Consider the following 14,342-nt stretch of genomic DNA (forward strand, 5'->3'; position numbering starts at 1 on the left):
AGTTTGTTTCCGATATTCGATAAGTATTTCCAAGTAATCGATAAAAATCGATATCAAAATCCTGTTTTTTGAGCAATTTGGGTATATAATAAGAGCTAGAGTCACCAAACTTGACATGTAGAATAGTATATATATATTAAGTAATTTTCATTTTATACCTATCGCCACCTCCCCGCTACCACCTAAAAGCTATAAATCATGTTAGTAAACCAACTTTTATTGCCTACCTAATTAAGCCACAATTTAAATGCAATTGTCATTTTGAGATTACACGAATATATTAGAGTACAATAAGATCTACTACTGAAAAGTTCATCAAGATCGGTTAAGAAACACGAATGAAAATGTGTGTTTGGCCTGCAAACACGTGCAGCAGCAAGCGCAAATTCCAAGAATTTCTGTATACATGTACACACACACATTCATGCGCGTCTGCTTTGAATTCTATCAACATCATTGCAATTGCGATTGTATTGTTTTCTGTGCTGCTATTTTATTTAGTTTTTTTTCTCATTAAGACTTAATTATTGGTGTGGCTATTGAGTAGACGCGGTGGAAAGTAGCGCGGTCAGTTACAAGCTCGAACAATACCGAGGAAACTTTTTTTTTTTTTTTTTTGGCTGGTGTGGCTGTTGCGTAGAGGCGGCTGCAAGTAATGCGGTCAGTTACAAGTTCGAAGCTTTTTTTCGGAGCTTCGGAGCTTTTTTTTTTTTAATTTATCTTTATTACTATTAAAGCAAAGGAGCGCGAGCTGCATTTGGTGGTGGAAGAAGAGGGTTCAGGGTATCCCATAGTCGGGAGCTCCCGACTAGAACCTCTTAGTTGTTAAATAATGGTAAGATTCACATAGGTATAATAAATGTTTTACTTTTATATTATTTTTTTTTGAAATCTCTATATATAAAACTGTTTGTCCTGACTGACTTATTGACTGACTGGAAGCTGAAAATTTCACTGTATCTACAGTGTGATGAAGGTGCGCGTTAAGACGGGGTTTCGTGAAATTCACCCAGTAAATATAGAGAAATCGCGATAAAAACGTTTGTATGACATTTTTTTGTTTACTATCCGATCGGCCTTAAACACAATTTCAAAGATCTTTGTTCAAATTCATTTGAGGGGTGTTTCACAATTTTGGAAAAATCCATCCCTCCTTGGTTGAAATGGGGGTCCATAATTTGGTGGATAACGTTTCGCGCTCAAATTCATTTTCAAGGATCTATATGAAAAATCATTTGAAACGTGTTTTACATTTTTCGTAGAATCAAAGCGTCCTCAGTAAAAAGTGCGATCCTAAGACTTTTTTACTGAAGTTTTTAGGTATGTCCGATTTGCTTCAAACTTATTTTCAGAGCTCTACATAAGAACTTTATAAATACTTGTTTCGGCGATTTGGGAAATTCCACCCACAACAGTGGGGAATTACCGAAAAATATTTGTATATAATTTTTTTGTTTACCATCCGATCGGCCTTAAACTCATTTTCAAAATTCTTTGTTCAAATTCATTTGAGTTATGTTTCACACTTTTCCAAAAGTGCATTCCTCCTTGGTGGAAATGGGGCTCAAAGATTTTGTGGTTGACGTTTCGCGCTCCGATCAGTTTCAAAATCATTTTCAAAGCTTTTAGAGAACAATTATTTTATAACATACGTGCCACGGGCAAGACCGGGTTGTAATTGATGTCTTTGCATTTAGATCTGCATTCAGCACCTTTTTTATATATGTATATACATATATACACTAGCGGATATTGCCCAGCTTGCCCGTGGTAGTTTTGTGCTTCAAATTTTAGATTCCACTCTTTCAAGCAATTCCTACCCGTGTAAAATCCGAAAACCCGTACTATCTTGCATTTCCCCTATTAATTTATATTTTTTTGAAAATAAGTTTTTGGCCGATCGGACAAAATGAAGACTTTGCCCTCACGAAGATATGTGAAAATGAGTATGGAGCCAATCGGATGGTAAGTAAAAAAGTTACGGTTACAAGTTTTCCCCAATTTTTCCATATTTACGGGTGGAATCACGAAAAAAAAAGTTTTAACGTGCACCTTAATCACATAAGGTAACTATAGTACAAATATCAGCTTCCTAGATCTTTTGGTTTGGGCTCTGCGTTGATCACCCATCAGCTACTCAGTTAGTCAGGACAAACAGTTTTATACATATTCTAGTGAGTATTGCCCGGCCGTAGAGAGTTTGGTTTTAAAAATGTTAGATACTAATTTTTAACTTAGCTTTCGGTCGCGGAAATGTTAAATCTCCACTTATACTTGAAAATATGTTTAAAGTCATCGAATAAAGAACTATGTGCTGGAATCAATGGTTTCTGCCCAGACTACTCTTGTGTTGAGAACATTTAAGCTGAAAATAAACTCTTGTTCATTTAAACTTCTTCCATAGTTTTTTATCCAAGAGAGGTAGATTTTGCAAAAAAAAAAACATTTATAACATTTTTACAAAAATCTTTGAAAATAAGTTTGAAGCCGATTCGATGGTAAACAAACAATTTCCAAATTTTCCGCAAAAATTTATACACTCATGGGTGGGGTTTCCAAAACTGCTGAAACACGTATTCTTTATGTAGTGATTTAAAAAAATAAGTATGTGTGCGATCAGACAAAAATAAAAACTTCACCCGAAAAACCATTTCCCATCGAAGCGGCCTGCATTTTACGAAACGTGTGAAATACGGCTCAAATTAATTTTTTTAAAGACCGTTGCAAATGGGACTTTATCCTATTTTTCGCTTACTCAACCTTCGATACGTTATTTCCATCCAAGAGAGGTGGATATTTCGAAAAGTGCAAAACACGTATTAGATGAATTTTTACAAATATGTTTGGAAATGATTTTGAATCCGATCGGATGGTTTTTCGGTTGAAATTATTAATTATGTTCTTATGTAGAGCTTTGAAAAAAAGATTGACGAAGCTTCTATTTCCACCAACGAGTTATTTTCCAAAACATTTCCCAAATGAACTGAAAAAAAATATTTGAAAATGTCGGATGGTAAACAAAAAAGTTTCATTCAACCGTTCTTTTCGATTTTTCCATACTTGCGGGCGAAAACACCGTCACCTGCATCGCATAAGATAACTACTGAGAAATGTTCAGCTTTCATGCTCTTACGGTTTGAGCTCTGCGTTGATCACCAATCAGACAGTCGTTTACTCAATCAATACATATAATTTTATGTATAGAGATACAAGAATAATTAGTTGCTTAGATATGTTATTTAAATTATTTATATGTTAGTCACTTCTATCTATATATAAGCTTAGGTAAAAAGAAAACAATTATTTAATACAAATATATATATATATATATATATAAATATATATAAATATATATATATATATGTTTGAATGATTTATTAATCTTAATAAAGGGCAACATTTAGAACATTTAAAATGCCAAAGATTATATTCCGTACAAGATGTGCGTTAAAATATTGTTAATATTGTTAAAAACATGTGATATAGAAATACATATATATGTATAAGCAACAAAAAGTTGATTTACTAAGTGCAAAATATTAAGTTATGTGTGTAGGATTTTGAGAGCTGATGCTTATTAATATATTTAAGTATCAGACATTTAATTAGGTTCGAGTAAACATTCGAAAACTGCCGTCTATACGAACATTCAAATATATTAATTAGTATTAACGAGACGTTAAATATACAAATAATAAAACGATTTTCAGGATTACAGTTTTTCGATGATTAAACCTCTAATAGCCTCTGTCCACTGACCACATTTCTGAAAATGTCACATTTTTGCAAAATGTGTAAAATGCGGCCTGTACGTTTTTCCATAAGAAAACACATTTCACAAATTTTTCAACAAGGTCACATTTTTGAAAAATGTGTAAATTCGCCCGAACAGTTCGTGTTTATTGCGATGATTTATCGAGTTTTCTATCGATGTTGTAAAAAATGTGAATGTGTTCATTACCATAAACAGCTGATATTGCAACGAAGGCAAGCGGTAAATTTAAATTATAAATTTAAATTTGAATAATCCCACAGTTTGCAACATTTAAAGTTGGCCAAATCCCGCAAAGAGTCCATTAAATGGAGCCCCCACTTCGTGGCCGTATTATTAGACTTTTGGAAGGAAATTTCTGCGGCGCTTATGTAAATTAAAGCAACTCGATCAGCTGTTTATTTAGAGAAGCGGTACTTTTGCCATTCGCATGTTACTGAAAACCGGTAGAACACCAATATGTGAAACATACAAATGAGACATTTCTTAAGCCCAGTGGAGAAAGGCTATAAGTAACTCCAAATGGCTGCACAGTCGGTAATTAGAGGTCTTCAAATTCAATTAAGAACATATTGTTAACGCAAAATGAGTTTACAGTGCTTATCGATACAAATGTATCGATAGGTGAATCAGTGTTATAGCTTAGAATTGCTTCACTATACAACACCAACATTAAAACGTGTGCTGCAGTTATATTTTTTGGTGTGTTTCTGTAAAAACACATTTTTTATATTGTGCCGCGTTTATTGCTTTACAATAAAACATAATGAAACGACTGACCGATGAGCGCACTAAGATTCTCTTTGAAAAACTTGCCAAATAGTAAGTGGCAACACAAAAATTAATATAATGCTTAAAACTAACCACTCAATTTCAGTATTGGCCCAAACGTACAACAACTAATTGATCGTCCTGATGGAACATATTGCTTTCGCGAGCACCGAGATCGCGTTTATTATGTCTCTGAGCGTATATTAAAACTCAGCGAGTGCTTCGGTTACAAACAAATAGTCTGTGTAGGCACATGCTTTGGAAAATTTTCCAAAACCAACAAACTGAAGTTCCATATAACGGCGCTTTATTATTTGGCACCATATGCACAGTACAAGGTTTGGGTCAAACCTTCTTTCGAGCAGCAGTTCCTGTATGGCAATCACATACCGAAATCAGGCTTGGGCAGAATAACGGAAAATGCTGGGCAGTATCAAGGGGTTGTTGTGTACTCCATGAATGACTTGGCTTTGGGATTTGGCATTCTTGCACGCTCCACTACTGAATGTAAAACCGCTGATCCGCTGACTACTGTCTGCTTTCACCAATCTGATATTGGAGAATACATACGCGCGGAAGATTCGCTCTTTTAGTATTAATGAAAATCGCATTTTAAATGTTATGATTTTAAATGCTGGTAGTTTTACCAGATTTGTAGCCTTAGCCATATTTAGATGATTGTGAAATAATTAAGTTATCTATATTTACATATTTTCATTAATCAAAATTGGTTCACTTTACACATGGTACGTAAAATACCGCTAGAAATTAGGAAAAGTTCCAAATTTTTTTAACTTCACCGGTTTTATTTCTTCTATAGAGCTCAGTTTATATTTAAGATTGTTAATGATGGCTAAAATTTAAAATTCCTTGTTCGAACATGCCCTGCTATCTTATTGATATGGCGTTGGCAACCTATTGTAGCAGCAATTAAATGAACATGAGAAAACGAAACGCAGCCTATCCGCTTGGTAAACATATTAAATTGGTAACCTTCAAAAACTTTGGCAAGAACATGTCTAATGAAGAATTGTGTTGAAATTAACAAAATAAAGTACATTGGTATTTTGACCGAAAGAACTTTAGTGCATTTTTATTATTATTTTTATTTTCATTTTTTTTTTCAAGTTCAGTCAATCTCTATATCTATATATAAAACTGTTTGTCCTGACTGACTCATTAGTGATAAACGAAGAGCCCAAACGGGAAAACAATTTTTACTATATATATTGATGGCTCTGGCGACCTTTCCATATTTAAAATATTTGTTGGCTGGCTCGAGGTCCGTGTTTGTAAAGACAAACAATGAAAACAATTTTATTTAATACTTTGCATCCGATATATTTCGGTTGCACATCGGCAAACCGTCTTCAGGGCACTAACACCAAGATACAAAAAACAATTAACAATTAGAATGCGCTTTTTGACGTGGAGATTGATACTGAGGCTGTTTGGCTGTTTAAGAGGTGTCTGTACAAGTGAGCGCAATTTTCTGTGTCTGTCGTGCAGTTTAGTCGTTTGTTGGTTGGTGTGTTAATTATGTGTAGCATTTCCAATGTGTGTGTGTCGCTTGTTATAGTGTTGTTCTTGTTGTAAGATTGTTGTTTCATCAAAATTTGGGGTGTGGTTGCTTTTTATACAATGGGTCATAAGTGCTGTTTTCTGTATATTATTTTGATGTCTTAATTTGAAGTCCGATTTATGTTGCTTCGATTTTGTTGTACCTATGTAGACACTATTGCACTTGTTGTTGTTTTCCCCGCCACATGGTATTTGGTAAACGATGTTGCTTTTGTCGATCATCCGGATTTTCAACTTTATCTTGTTGAAGAATTTTTATAATGTATTCGTCGGTTTGTGTGCTACTTTTATATCTTGTTTGTTATAACAGTCTGAGTTTGTAAGGTGTTTTGTAAGTCGTGGTACATATATTAGGGATTTGTATATTTTAGCAGGTTCTGTTGGCTTTTTTTTTCGATTTGTCGCCTTTTTAATAATGTTTTGATTATATTTTGTGGAAAGTGATTTTTGGTCAAGAGTTTTTTGATTTCATGTTCAATTTCTTTGTGGTATATTGTGTCCGATATGTTAATCATTCTATTCATACAGCCTAGTGCTGTATTGATTATCATACTCTTTGGGTGGTTTAAATTGAAGTTGAGTATTCGTCCGGAGGCTATGGGTTTCTTATACCACTTTATTTTGAGTGTGTTGTCCATTCTGCTTACAATAGAGTCTAAAAATGTTAATTTCCCGTCCTTTTCTAATTCCATGGTAAATTTGATCTGCTTGTGGAAGGAATTCAATTCTTTTAGAATTTTCTCCACTTCTATTTTGTCAGTGACACCTTTTTGACACCTCTTAAACAGCCAAACAGCCTCAGTATCAATCTCCACGTCAAAAAGCGCATTCTAATTGTTAATTGTTTTTTGTATCTTGGTGTTAGTGCCCTGAAGACGGTTTGCCGATGTGCAACCGAAATATATCGGAATCAAAGTATTAAATAAAATTGTTTTCGTTGTTTGTCTTTACAAACACGGACCTCGAGCCAGCCAACAAATATTTTAAATTTTTACTATATACATATATTTTTTTTACGCACATTGGCCTTAAGCATAGGAAAACCAGACCAAAAAATATAATTCAACAAACTCATAGAAACGTACATGAGATAACTTTAAGAGCAGTGAAGACTGTAGATCCATAAGTAGATTATGATATTAACCATAACAGGACTCTACTGTACCAATAACTTGGGAGAGCTGCACGCGCACCTAAAATTTGTTGCTCACAAGATTAAACTATAAATCACAGTTTTACTTGAAAAACTAAAAAAAAAGGGAAACACATAATCCGACGTTGAAAAAATATATATGTATATTTACCTATTTATTGTTATACTTACCTCATGTAATGAAGGTGCAGGCTAAAACGGGGTTTTTTGAAACTCTACCCGCTACCAAACGACTGGCCTCAAACTCATTTTCAAAGATCTTTGTTCACATTCATTTGACACCTCACCGGGGTGTGTTATGCTTTTCGGAAATCTCGTTCCCTCCTTGGTGTAAATGGGGGTCAAAGATTTGGTGGGTGAGGTTTCGCGTTTAAGTTCATTTCCAAAGATCTTTACAAAGAATCATTTAAGGCGTGCTCACACTTTTTGCAGGATACAAACATCTCAATGAAAATTCTATTCAAAAATTTTTTGGGCGAAGGATTTAGTTTTGTCCGATTTTTTTTAATCTTATTTTCAATACCTGCATAAGAATTTAGTGAATACGTGTTTCAGCGATTTTGGAAATTCCACCCCCAACTTTGGAAATTTGGAAAAATATGCAACTTTTTCGTTTATAATCGGTTTCAAACTCATTTTTATACCCTTGCAGAGGGTATTATAATTTTGTCGTGAAATGTGTAACGCATAGAAGGAGACATCTCCGACCCCATAAAGTATATATATTCTTGATCAGTATCAACAGGCGAGTTGATATAGCCATGTCCGTCTGTCCGTCTGTCCGTCTGTCTGTTTCTATGCGAACTAGTCTCTCAGTTTTAAAGCTATCTTTATGAAACTTTGCAGAATTCCCTCTTTCTGTTGCACGCAGCTCATATGTCAAAACCAGCTGGATCGGACCACTATATCATATAGCTGCCATAGGAACGATCGGTCGAAAAGTAGGTTCTTGTATGAAAAACATTTTTGTTTATAAAGTTATCTTGACTAAACTTTGTATTTATTAGTTTTACTACGCTCCCCATATATATGCAAAATCCTATTAAGATCGGGCAACTATATCATATAGCTGCCATAGGAACGATCGGTCGAAAATTAAGTTTTTGTATGGAACATTTTTATGTTTTTCAAGATATCTTGACCAAACTCGGTATTTATTAGTTTTACTAGGCTCCCCATATATATGCAAAATCCTATTAAGATCGGACCACTATATCATATAGCTGCCATAGGAAAGATCGGTCGAAAATTAAGTTTTTGCATAGAAAATTTTTATGTGTTTCAAGATATCTTAACCAAACTCGGTATTTATTAGTTTTACTACGGTCCCCATATATATGCAAAATTCTATTAAGATCGGACAACTATATCATATAGCTGCCATAGGAACGATCAGTCGAAAATTATGCTGTTGTATGGAATTTTTTTGTTTTTCAAGATATCTTGACCAAACTCGGCATTTATTAGTTTTACTATGCTCCCTCCACTTATGCAAAATCTTATTCACATCGGGCAACTATATCATATAGCTGCCATAGGAACGATCGGTCGAAAATTAAGTTGTTGTATGGAAACCTGTTTTGTTTTTCAAGATATCTTAACCATACTCGGCATTAACTATTTTCCCTGTGCTTCTTAGATACGGGCAAAGCACTATGAGCATTTTGAAAAGGTTGGGTCTGCAAGGGTATTAAATCTTCGGTGTGCCGAAGATAGCACTTCTTTCTCGTTTTGCCATTATTTTTTGATACATTTTCGCTTAATTCACGGCTCTTATATGGAAAATGCGGGTCAAAGGTTCAATAAACGATCGTTTATTTTTCCGCTTTAAGATTCTCACCAAAATTTGGATTTTAATTCGATGCACTTTAAAAATATTTTTAAAGAGAAGTAGAGATCAAGATGGTGTGGGTAGATTTCGATTTTCCATTGTGGTAAGGTAACATCTATATTTTTTAACGCCGCATTTTCCACGGACTATGCCGGGCAATACCCGCTAGTTTCTATATATACAAATGTTTGTGACTGATTGGTGATCAATGCACGGCCCAAATCGTAAGAGCTAGTAAGCAGAAATTTTCACAGAAGTTACCTTATGTGCTGGAGATACACGCTAAGACGGGAATTTGGAAAATTCCATCCACAAGTGTGGGAAATCATGAATAACGGTTGAAAGAAACCTTTTTTGCTTACCATCCGATCGGCCTCAAAATCCATTTCAGATATCTATATTCCTTGGTGGAAATTGGGGTCAGCGCTTTGATAGGTGAAGTTTCGGGTTGAAATTCTCTTCTCAGAGTCGATACAAAAAATCATTCGATAAAAAATGCCGGGAGAAGTTTCAGGTTTTGTTCTGTCGGTTTCAAACTTATTTTCAGAGATCTTTTTATTATCAGAACCTATTAAAAAGGGTAAAAAGGGCACAAAGTTTTTGTGCAAATATATGTATGTAACTGGCAGAAAGAATCATCTCCAACCCTATATAGTATATATATATTTTCGATCAGCATCAATGACCGAGTCGATCTAGCTTTGTCCGTATGTATGAACGCGACGATATCAGAACCTATAGAGCAAGTCTCTACTTGAACGCAGGTCATCCTAGTTTATTCGATAGCTTGCCCCGTATCTAACCCTGTTTTTTGAGCAATTCTCTTAGATTTTAATGTGGCATTTGGTGTTGGTAAAAATTGCTTCAGGTTATACCCTAGCGGGCACTCCCGACTAGAGCACTCTGTTTTTTCACAATATCGCAATATAATAACATTCCACCGGCACGGCCGGGCGATACCCGTTGGTATAAATATATTACATATTTCCTGTTATGTACTCTGTTATTAGGAAATAGTGACGCTCCTTTAGCAAAATTATTAGCTGCTGTTCCCGATATAATTCCACAAACTGCCCTGTCGAAGCCTGCTTGAACAGTTCACAAATGCTGGACTTTGGATTGTAAAAAAACAGCAACTGATACCACTGATAGAACTGGCATCAGATCCCTTTATAAGTTAGACAAATTAGTAAAGCATTTAAAGGCAAACTTTAATATATAATAATTAATAAATTTCTATTTGATACAAATCTCTCATTTGCGAGACCGTGCAAGGTCTTATCAATATTTTATTTTTAGTTTTTTCTACGTAAAAACTAACGAATATTACTTCCACCGGAACTCATTGTTTATACGTGATTGGTTATCCGAATTTCTTAAACATAATTTTCAAAGATCAAAGCAAAAATAACATTTTCTTTGCGCAAACAATAATAATACATAATCAGTTTGGTGAATACATAACAAAAAGGACAATGGTGGTAAACCTTGGAATTTTACATAATATTTCGAGATATTTATTATACCCTGAACCCATTAAAAATGGGTAAAAAGGGTATATTGTATTTGTGCAAATGTATGTAACAGGCAGAAGGAAGCATCTCCGACCCCATAAAGTATATATATTCTTGATCAGCCGAGTCGATCTAGCCATGTCCGTCTGTCTGTCTGTCCGTATAGGAATTTAGTATATTGGCTGTGCCAATGGCAACGAGCTCTCGCAAAGCGTCTATAGGCGGCGTACCATTTAAAAAATTAAATAAACAATAATATATTTGACGAAGAACTAACCCATAGCCTTTTCAATAGCAAGTACACGAAACGGGATCGCTGCTCATCTTGTTCCGTTACAACGCGGTAGGATGGCATCATACGCAGCAACAACGGCATCACAATGCATGCAATCCTTAGAAAAGTGTCGGCAAAAAAACCTGTTCCAGGGCCTCCACAAAAGTGTTGATGTTGGCAGTTATGGCCATTCTGAATTAGCAAGGACAAAACTATCAGCGAGAGAGCAGAGCAGAAAGCACAGGGCAACCGGTCCTAAAACAAAGACAATGAGGAAGCCCAAGCCAAAAAGACCCATTAGCGATTCCAGAATGCCACCCAGAAGGGGTAATAATACTGTGCATAATTACTGTAGTTACTTTACTAACAGCTTTTGCTTTTTCTTTTTTAGCATACGAAAACTTTATTAGCAGCACCATTTGTTTTGACTTCCGAGAACATCAATAAGATTTTTTAGCTTTAGTGACATTTTTCATTAGCTTCATTGATGTCACTCTTTATGAGCCTTATTTGATTCATAAACATTAAATGTTAGTATCCTCTGAATAGCAACATGAAATAATGGTTTAACAACTTACGTAAAAGCTCCTTGTATTCTTGATAGGCCCCTCCCAGGGGCTGCGGCCACTGCGGTTTTGTTCTGGATAGTTTGAATTGATGCATTTTGTAGAGGACTTAAGGACATCATTGAAATGTATATGATCCATAGCCGGATTTAAATTCATTTAAAATAAATCAAACCTTAAACCTTTATCTTATTGATTAATGCACATTTTATGCTACTTATATGTTTCTTCATCCCTTCATCCCTAATAGTGCCCTAAATTCGTATAGAGTACGGCTACACTAGCATTAAGCTGCCTAAAATGCAAGGTTCTATATACATAAAATAACTTTCATGCATATGTATATGTATGTTTATTTACGCTGTGCGTTATGTTGAAATTATGTTACGTCTCAATTCTGTAATATAGATTGGCTGCTTTCAAGAATATTATGAATGTTATATATTTAGTCTGATTATATTTGAATTGGGCTGTCGTTGATTTCTGTCATGGATGATTTATATTTAAGACCTATATTAACAGTTGTTTGGATAGATTGTTTTGTACCGAATAGATCAATTATGAATTTTTTAAAATATGTGTATTTTTTTTTTGTATGTTTGCTACTACAATATTGGTGTTAACACTTTAACAAAAAGGAAACATTTACTAGACTATTTTCGATAGGGGTAGGAAAATTATCAAGAAAGTTGTCTTATTTTTTTTTGAATGCATTACATTAAATTTTTTTGAATGCATTTGAACGCATTTGCGTTCATCAATTTTTTATCGACAACTTCTTAGACACCTGTACGACATATCTTGGCGCGTCAAACATACACACATAAATATATATTTATAAAAAGTTTCAGCAAGAATGTTTTCAAAAGCACCTCGTAACATTCGAACATGGCTTTACCAATTCGGTTTATGTATGTTTTGAATTTTTTAAGTTACTTGAAAATGAAATTCAAACTATTATTTTGGTGCCACTTTACAAAATGAAAACAAAATAGCAGAAGAAAGCATCCAGCCCTATAAAGTAAATATATTCTTGATCAGCATCAATAGCCGAGTCGATCTAGCCATGTCCGTCTGTCTGTCCGTTCGTCAGTCCGTCCGTCCGTATGTATGAACGCAAGAATCTCAGAACCTATAAGAGCTAGAGATATTCGATCACTTTCCCCGTTTCCAAGTATTCGATAAAAATCGAAATCCAAATTCTGTTTTTTGAGGAATTTTGGTATTTAATAAGAGCTAGAGTCACCAAACTTGACATGTTACTTCTAGAATAGTATAAATATCAAGTATCTTTCATTTTAAAGCCATCCCCACCTCCCCGCTACTACCTCATAGCTATAAATCAAGTAAATAAACGAATTTGTGCTACCCACAAAAATAAGCCACAATTTAAATGCAATTGACTTTTTTATATTACACGAATATTCTATACAATAAGATGTACTGTAGAAAATTTCATCAATATTGGTTAAGAAACACAGAAATGATAACAGAAAACGTGTTTTGACTTTTCTCCTATCAGCGGCAACAAGCGCAAATACCAAGAATTTCTGTATACATGTACAATCACAAATTCACGCGGGTCTTCTTTTAATTCTATCAATAGTATTGCAAATACGATTGTATTGTTTTCTTTGCTGCTATTTTAATTGATTTTTTTCTCAATAAAACTCAATTATTGGTGTGGCTGTTGAGTAGAGGCGGCAGCAAGTAATGCGGTCAGTTGCGAGTTCGAGCCCTGCTAAAGGAACTTTTCTTTTAAATTTATTTTATCTTTATTATTACTAAAGCAATCGAGCGCGTAGTGCGAGCTGCATTTGGGATTGGAGTCAGAGGGTTCAGGGTATCCCCTAGTTGGGAGCTCCCGACTAGATCCTCTTACTTGTTAAATATTTATAACTGTTTACTTTCTAATTCGGCAAATGATCTCATGATTGACGACAAAAATTTCACCCAATTACCCCAGTTCTCAATCCAATTACCCAAAAGCCATTAAAAAAATGCATATTGGTTTTGTGCAAATGTATGAAACAGGCCGATCAGGACGACGAGCTGAGTCGACTTTGACATATCCGTTGATATATATTATCTCGTAACATTTCCTAAATATCGATAAAACGACTTGATTTTTTAAGCATAACTCAAATTTACTTGTTTTTTAAGTGCTACTAATTGTCGACTTTTGGCGATCCCAAAAATTTGCTAAGCAAAATTTTTAAAATAAATGTAAAGTACCAAAACAGCAGCTAACAATTAAAAATATGTACTTATTTACCACAATAAGCGATTAATTTTGAAGTCAACTTAAACTAACTTATTGTAGCGTTAGATATAAACCTGGCCGAGCAAATGAAACAGATGGCAACCAAAAAAGCTTCCGAACGGAGCTTTTTATATGACAACAATGTCAAGTATGAGCTTTTTGGCTTAGCGAAATGCCATTGAGTAATTTAGCAATTTACTAAAGGGAAACTGTGCACGTTGCTCTCCCAACTCCTCAAATGCTTATTAGGTAAGAGAGCAAATGAATGAATGTTGTTACCATTGTGTATACGTCATTATAAAAGCAACTAAAAACAAATTCAATGTAATTTAAAATATGCTTGTGCAATTAGATTCTGTTTCATAAAATCATATATTCTTTTCTTATTGGGATTTGGCGAAGTTGTTGTAACAGCCCGGCTAGCTCAGTCGGTAGAGCATGAGACTCTTAATCTCAGGGTCGTGGGTTCGAGCCCCACGTTGGGCGAAAAGTTTTTTGCTGTTTTTTTTTTTATAAGAAAATGTTTATACCCTAAACCCATTGAAAATGGGTAAACAAGGTATAATGTATTTGTGCAAATGTATGTAACAGGCAGAAGGAAGTCTCTCCGACCCCAT

The 14,342-nt window shown here is 34.6% G+C and overlaps 1 protein-coding gene and 1 non-coding gene across 2 annotated transcripts; both read left to right on the plus strand.

Annotated features, from left to right (window-relative positions):
• Positions 1-4,433: 4,433 nt before the first annotated feature.
• Positions 4,434-5,623, plus strand: LOC135431463 (60S ribosome subunit biogenesis protein NIP7 homolog). Its single transcript, XM_064686656.1, has 2 exons — positions 4,434-4,594; positions 4,650-5,623. The coding sequence occupies exons 1-2, from the start codon at positions 4,539-4,541 to the stop codon at positions 5,134-5,136; spliced, it is 543 nt and encodes a 180-aa protein (XP_064542726.1). The 5' UTR covers positions 4,434-4,538; the 3' UTR covers positions 5,137-5,623.
• An 8,515-nt stretch (positions 5,624-14,138) lies between these two features.
• On the plus strand, positions 14,139-14,211 carry TRNAK-CUU (transfer RNA lysine (anticodon CUU)). The gene has a single exon. It is a non-coding gene; the product is annotated as a tRNA-Lys (tRNA).
• The last annotated feature ends 131 nt before the right edge of the window (positions 14,212-14,342 follow it).

Source organism: Drosophila montana, unplaced genomic scaffold, assembly GCF_035044405.1.
Source record: "Drosophila montana isolate Dmon_TW-CO22-7 unplaced genomic scaffold, ASM3504440v1 contig_1083_1, whole genome shotgun sequence".
Taxonomy (NCBI): Eukaryota; Metazoa; Arthropoda; class Insecta; order Diptera; family Drosophilidae; genus Drosophila; species Drosophila montana.

Coding starts and splice junctions, on each gene's coding strand:
- LOC135431463 (XM_064686656.1), top strand. CDS start 4,539: ATGAAACGACTGACCGATGAGCGCACTAAGATTCTCTTTGAAAAACTT. Junction 4,595..4,649: donor TTTGAAAAACTTGCCAAATA/GTAAGTGGCAAC, acceptor ACTCAATTTCAG/TATTGGCCCAAACGTACAAC.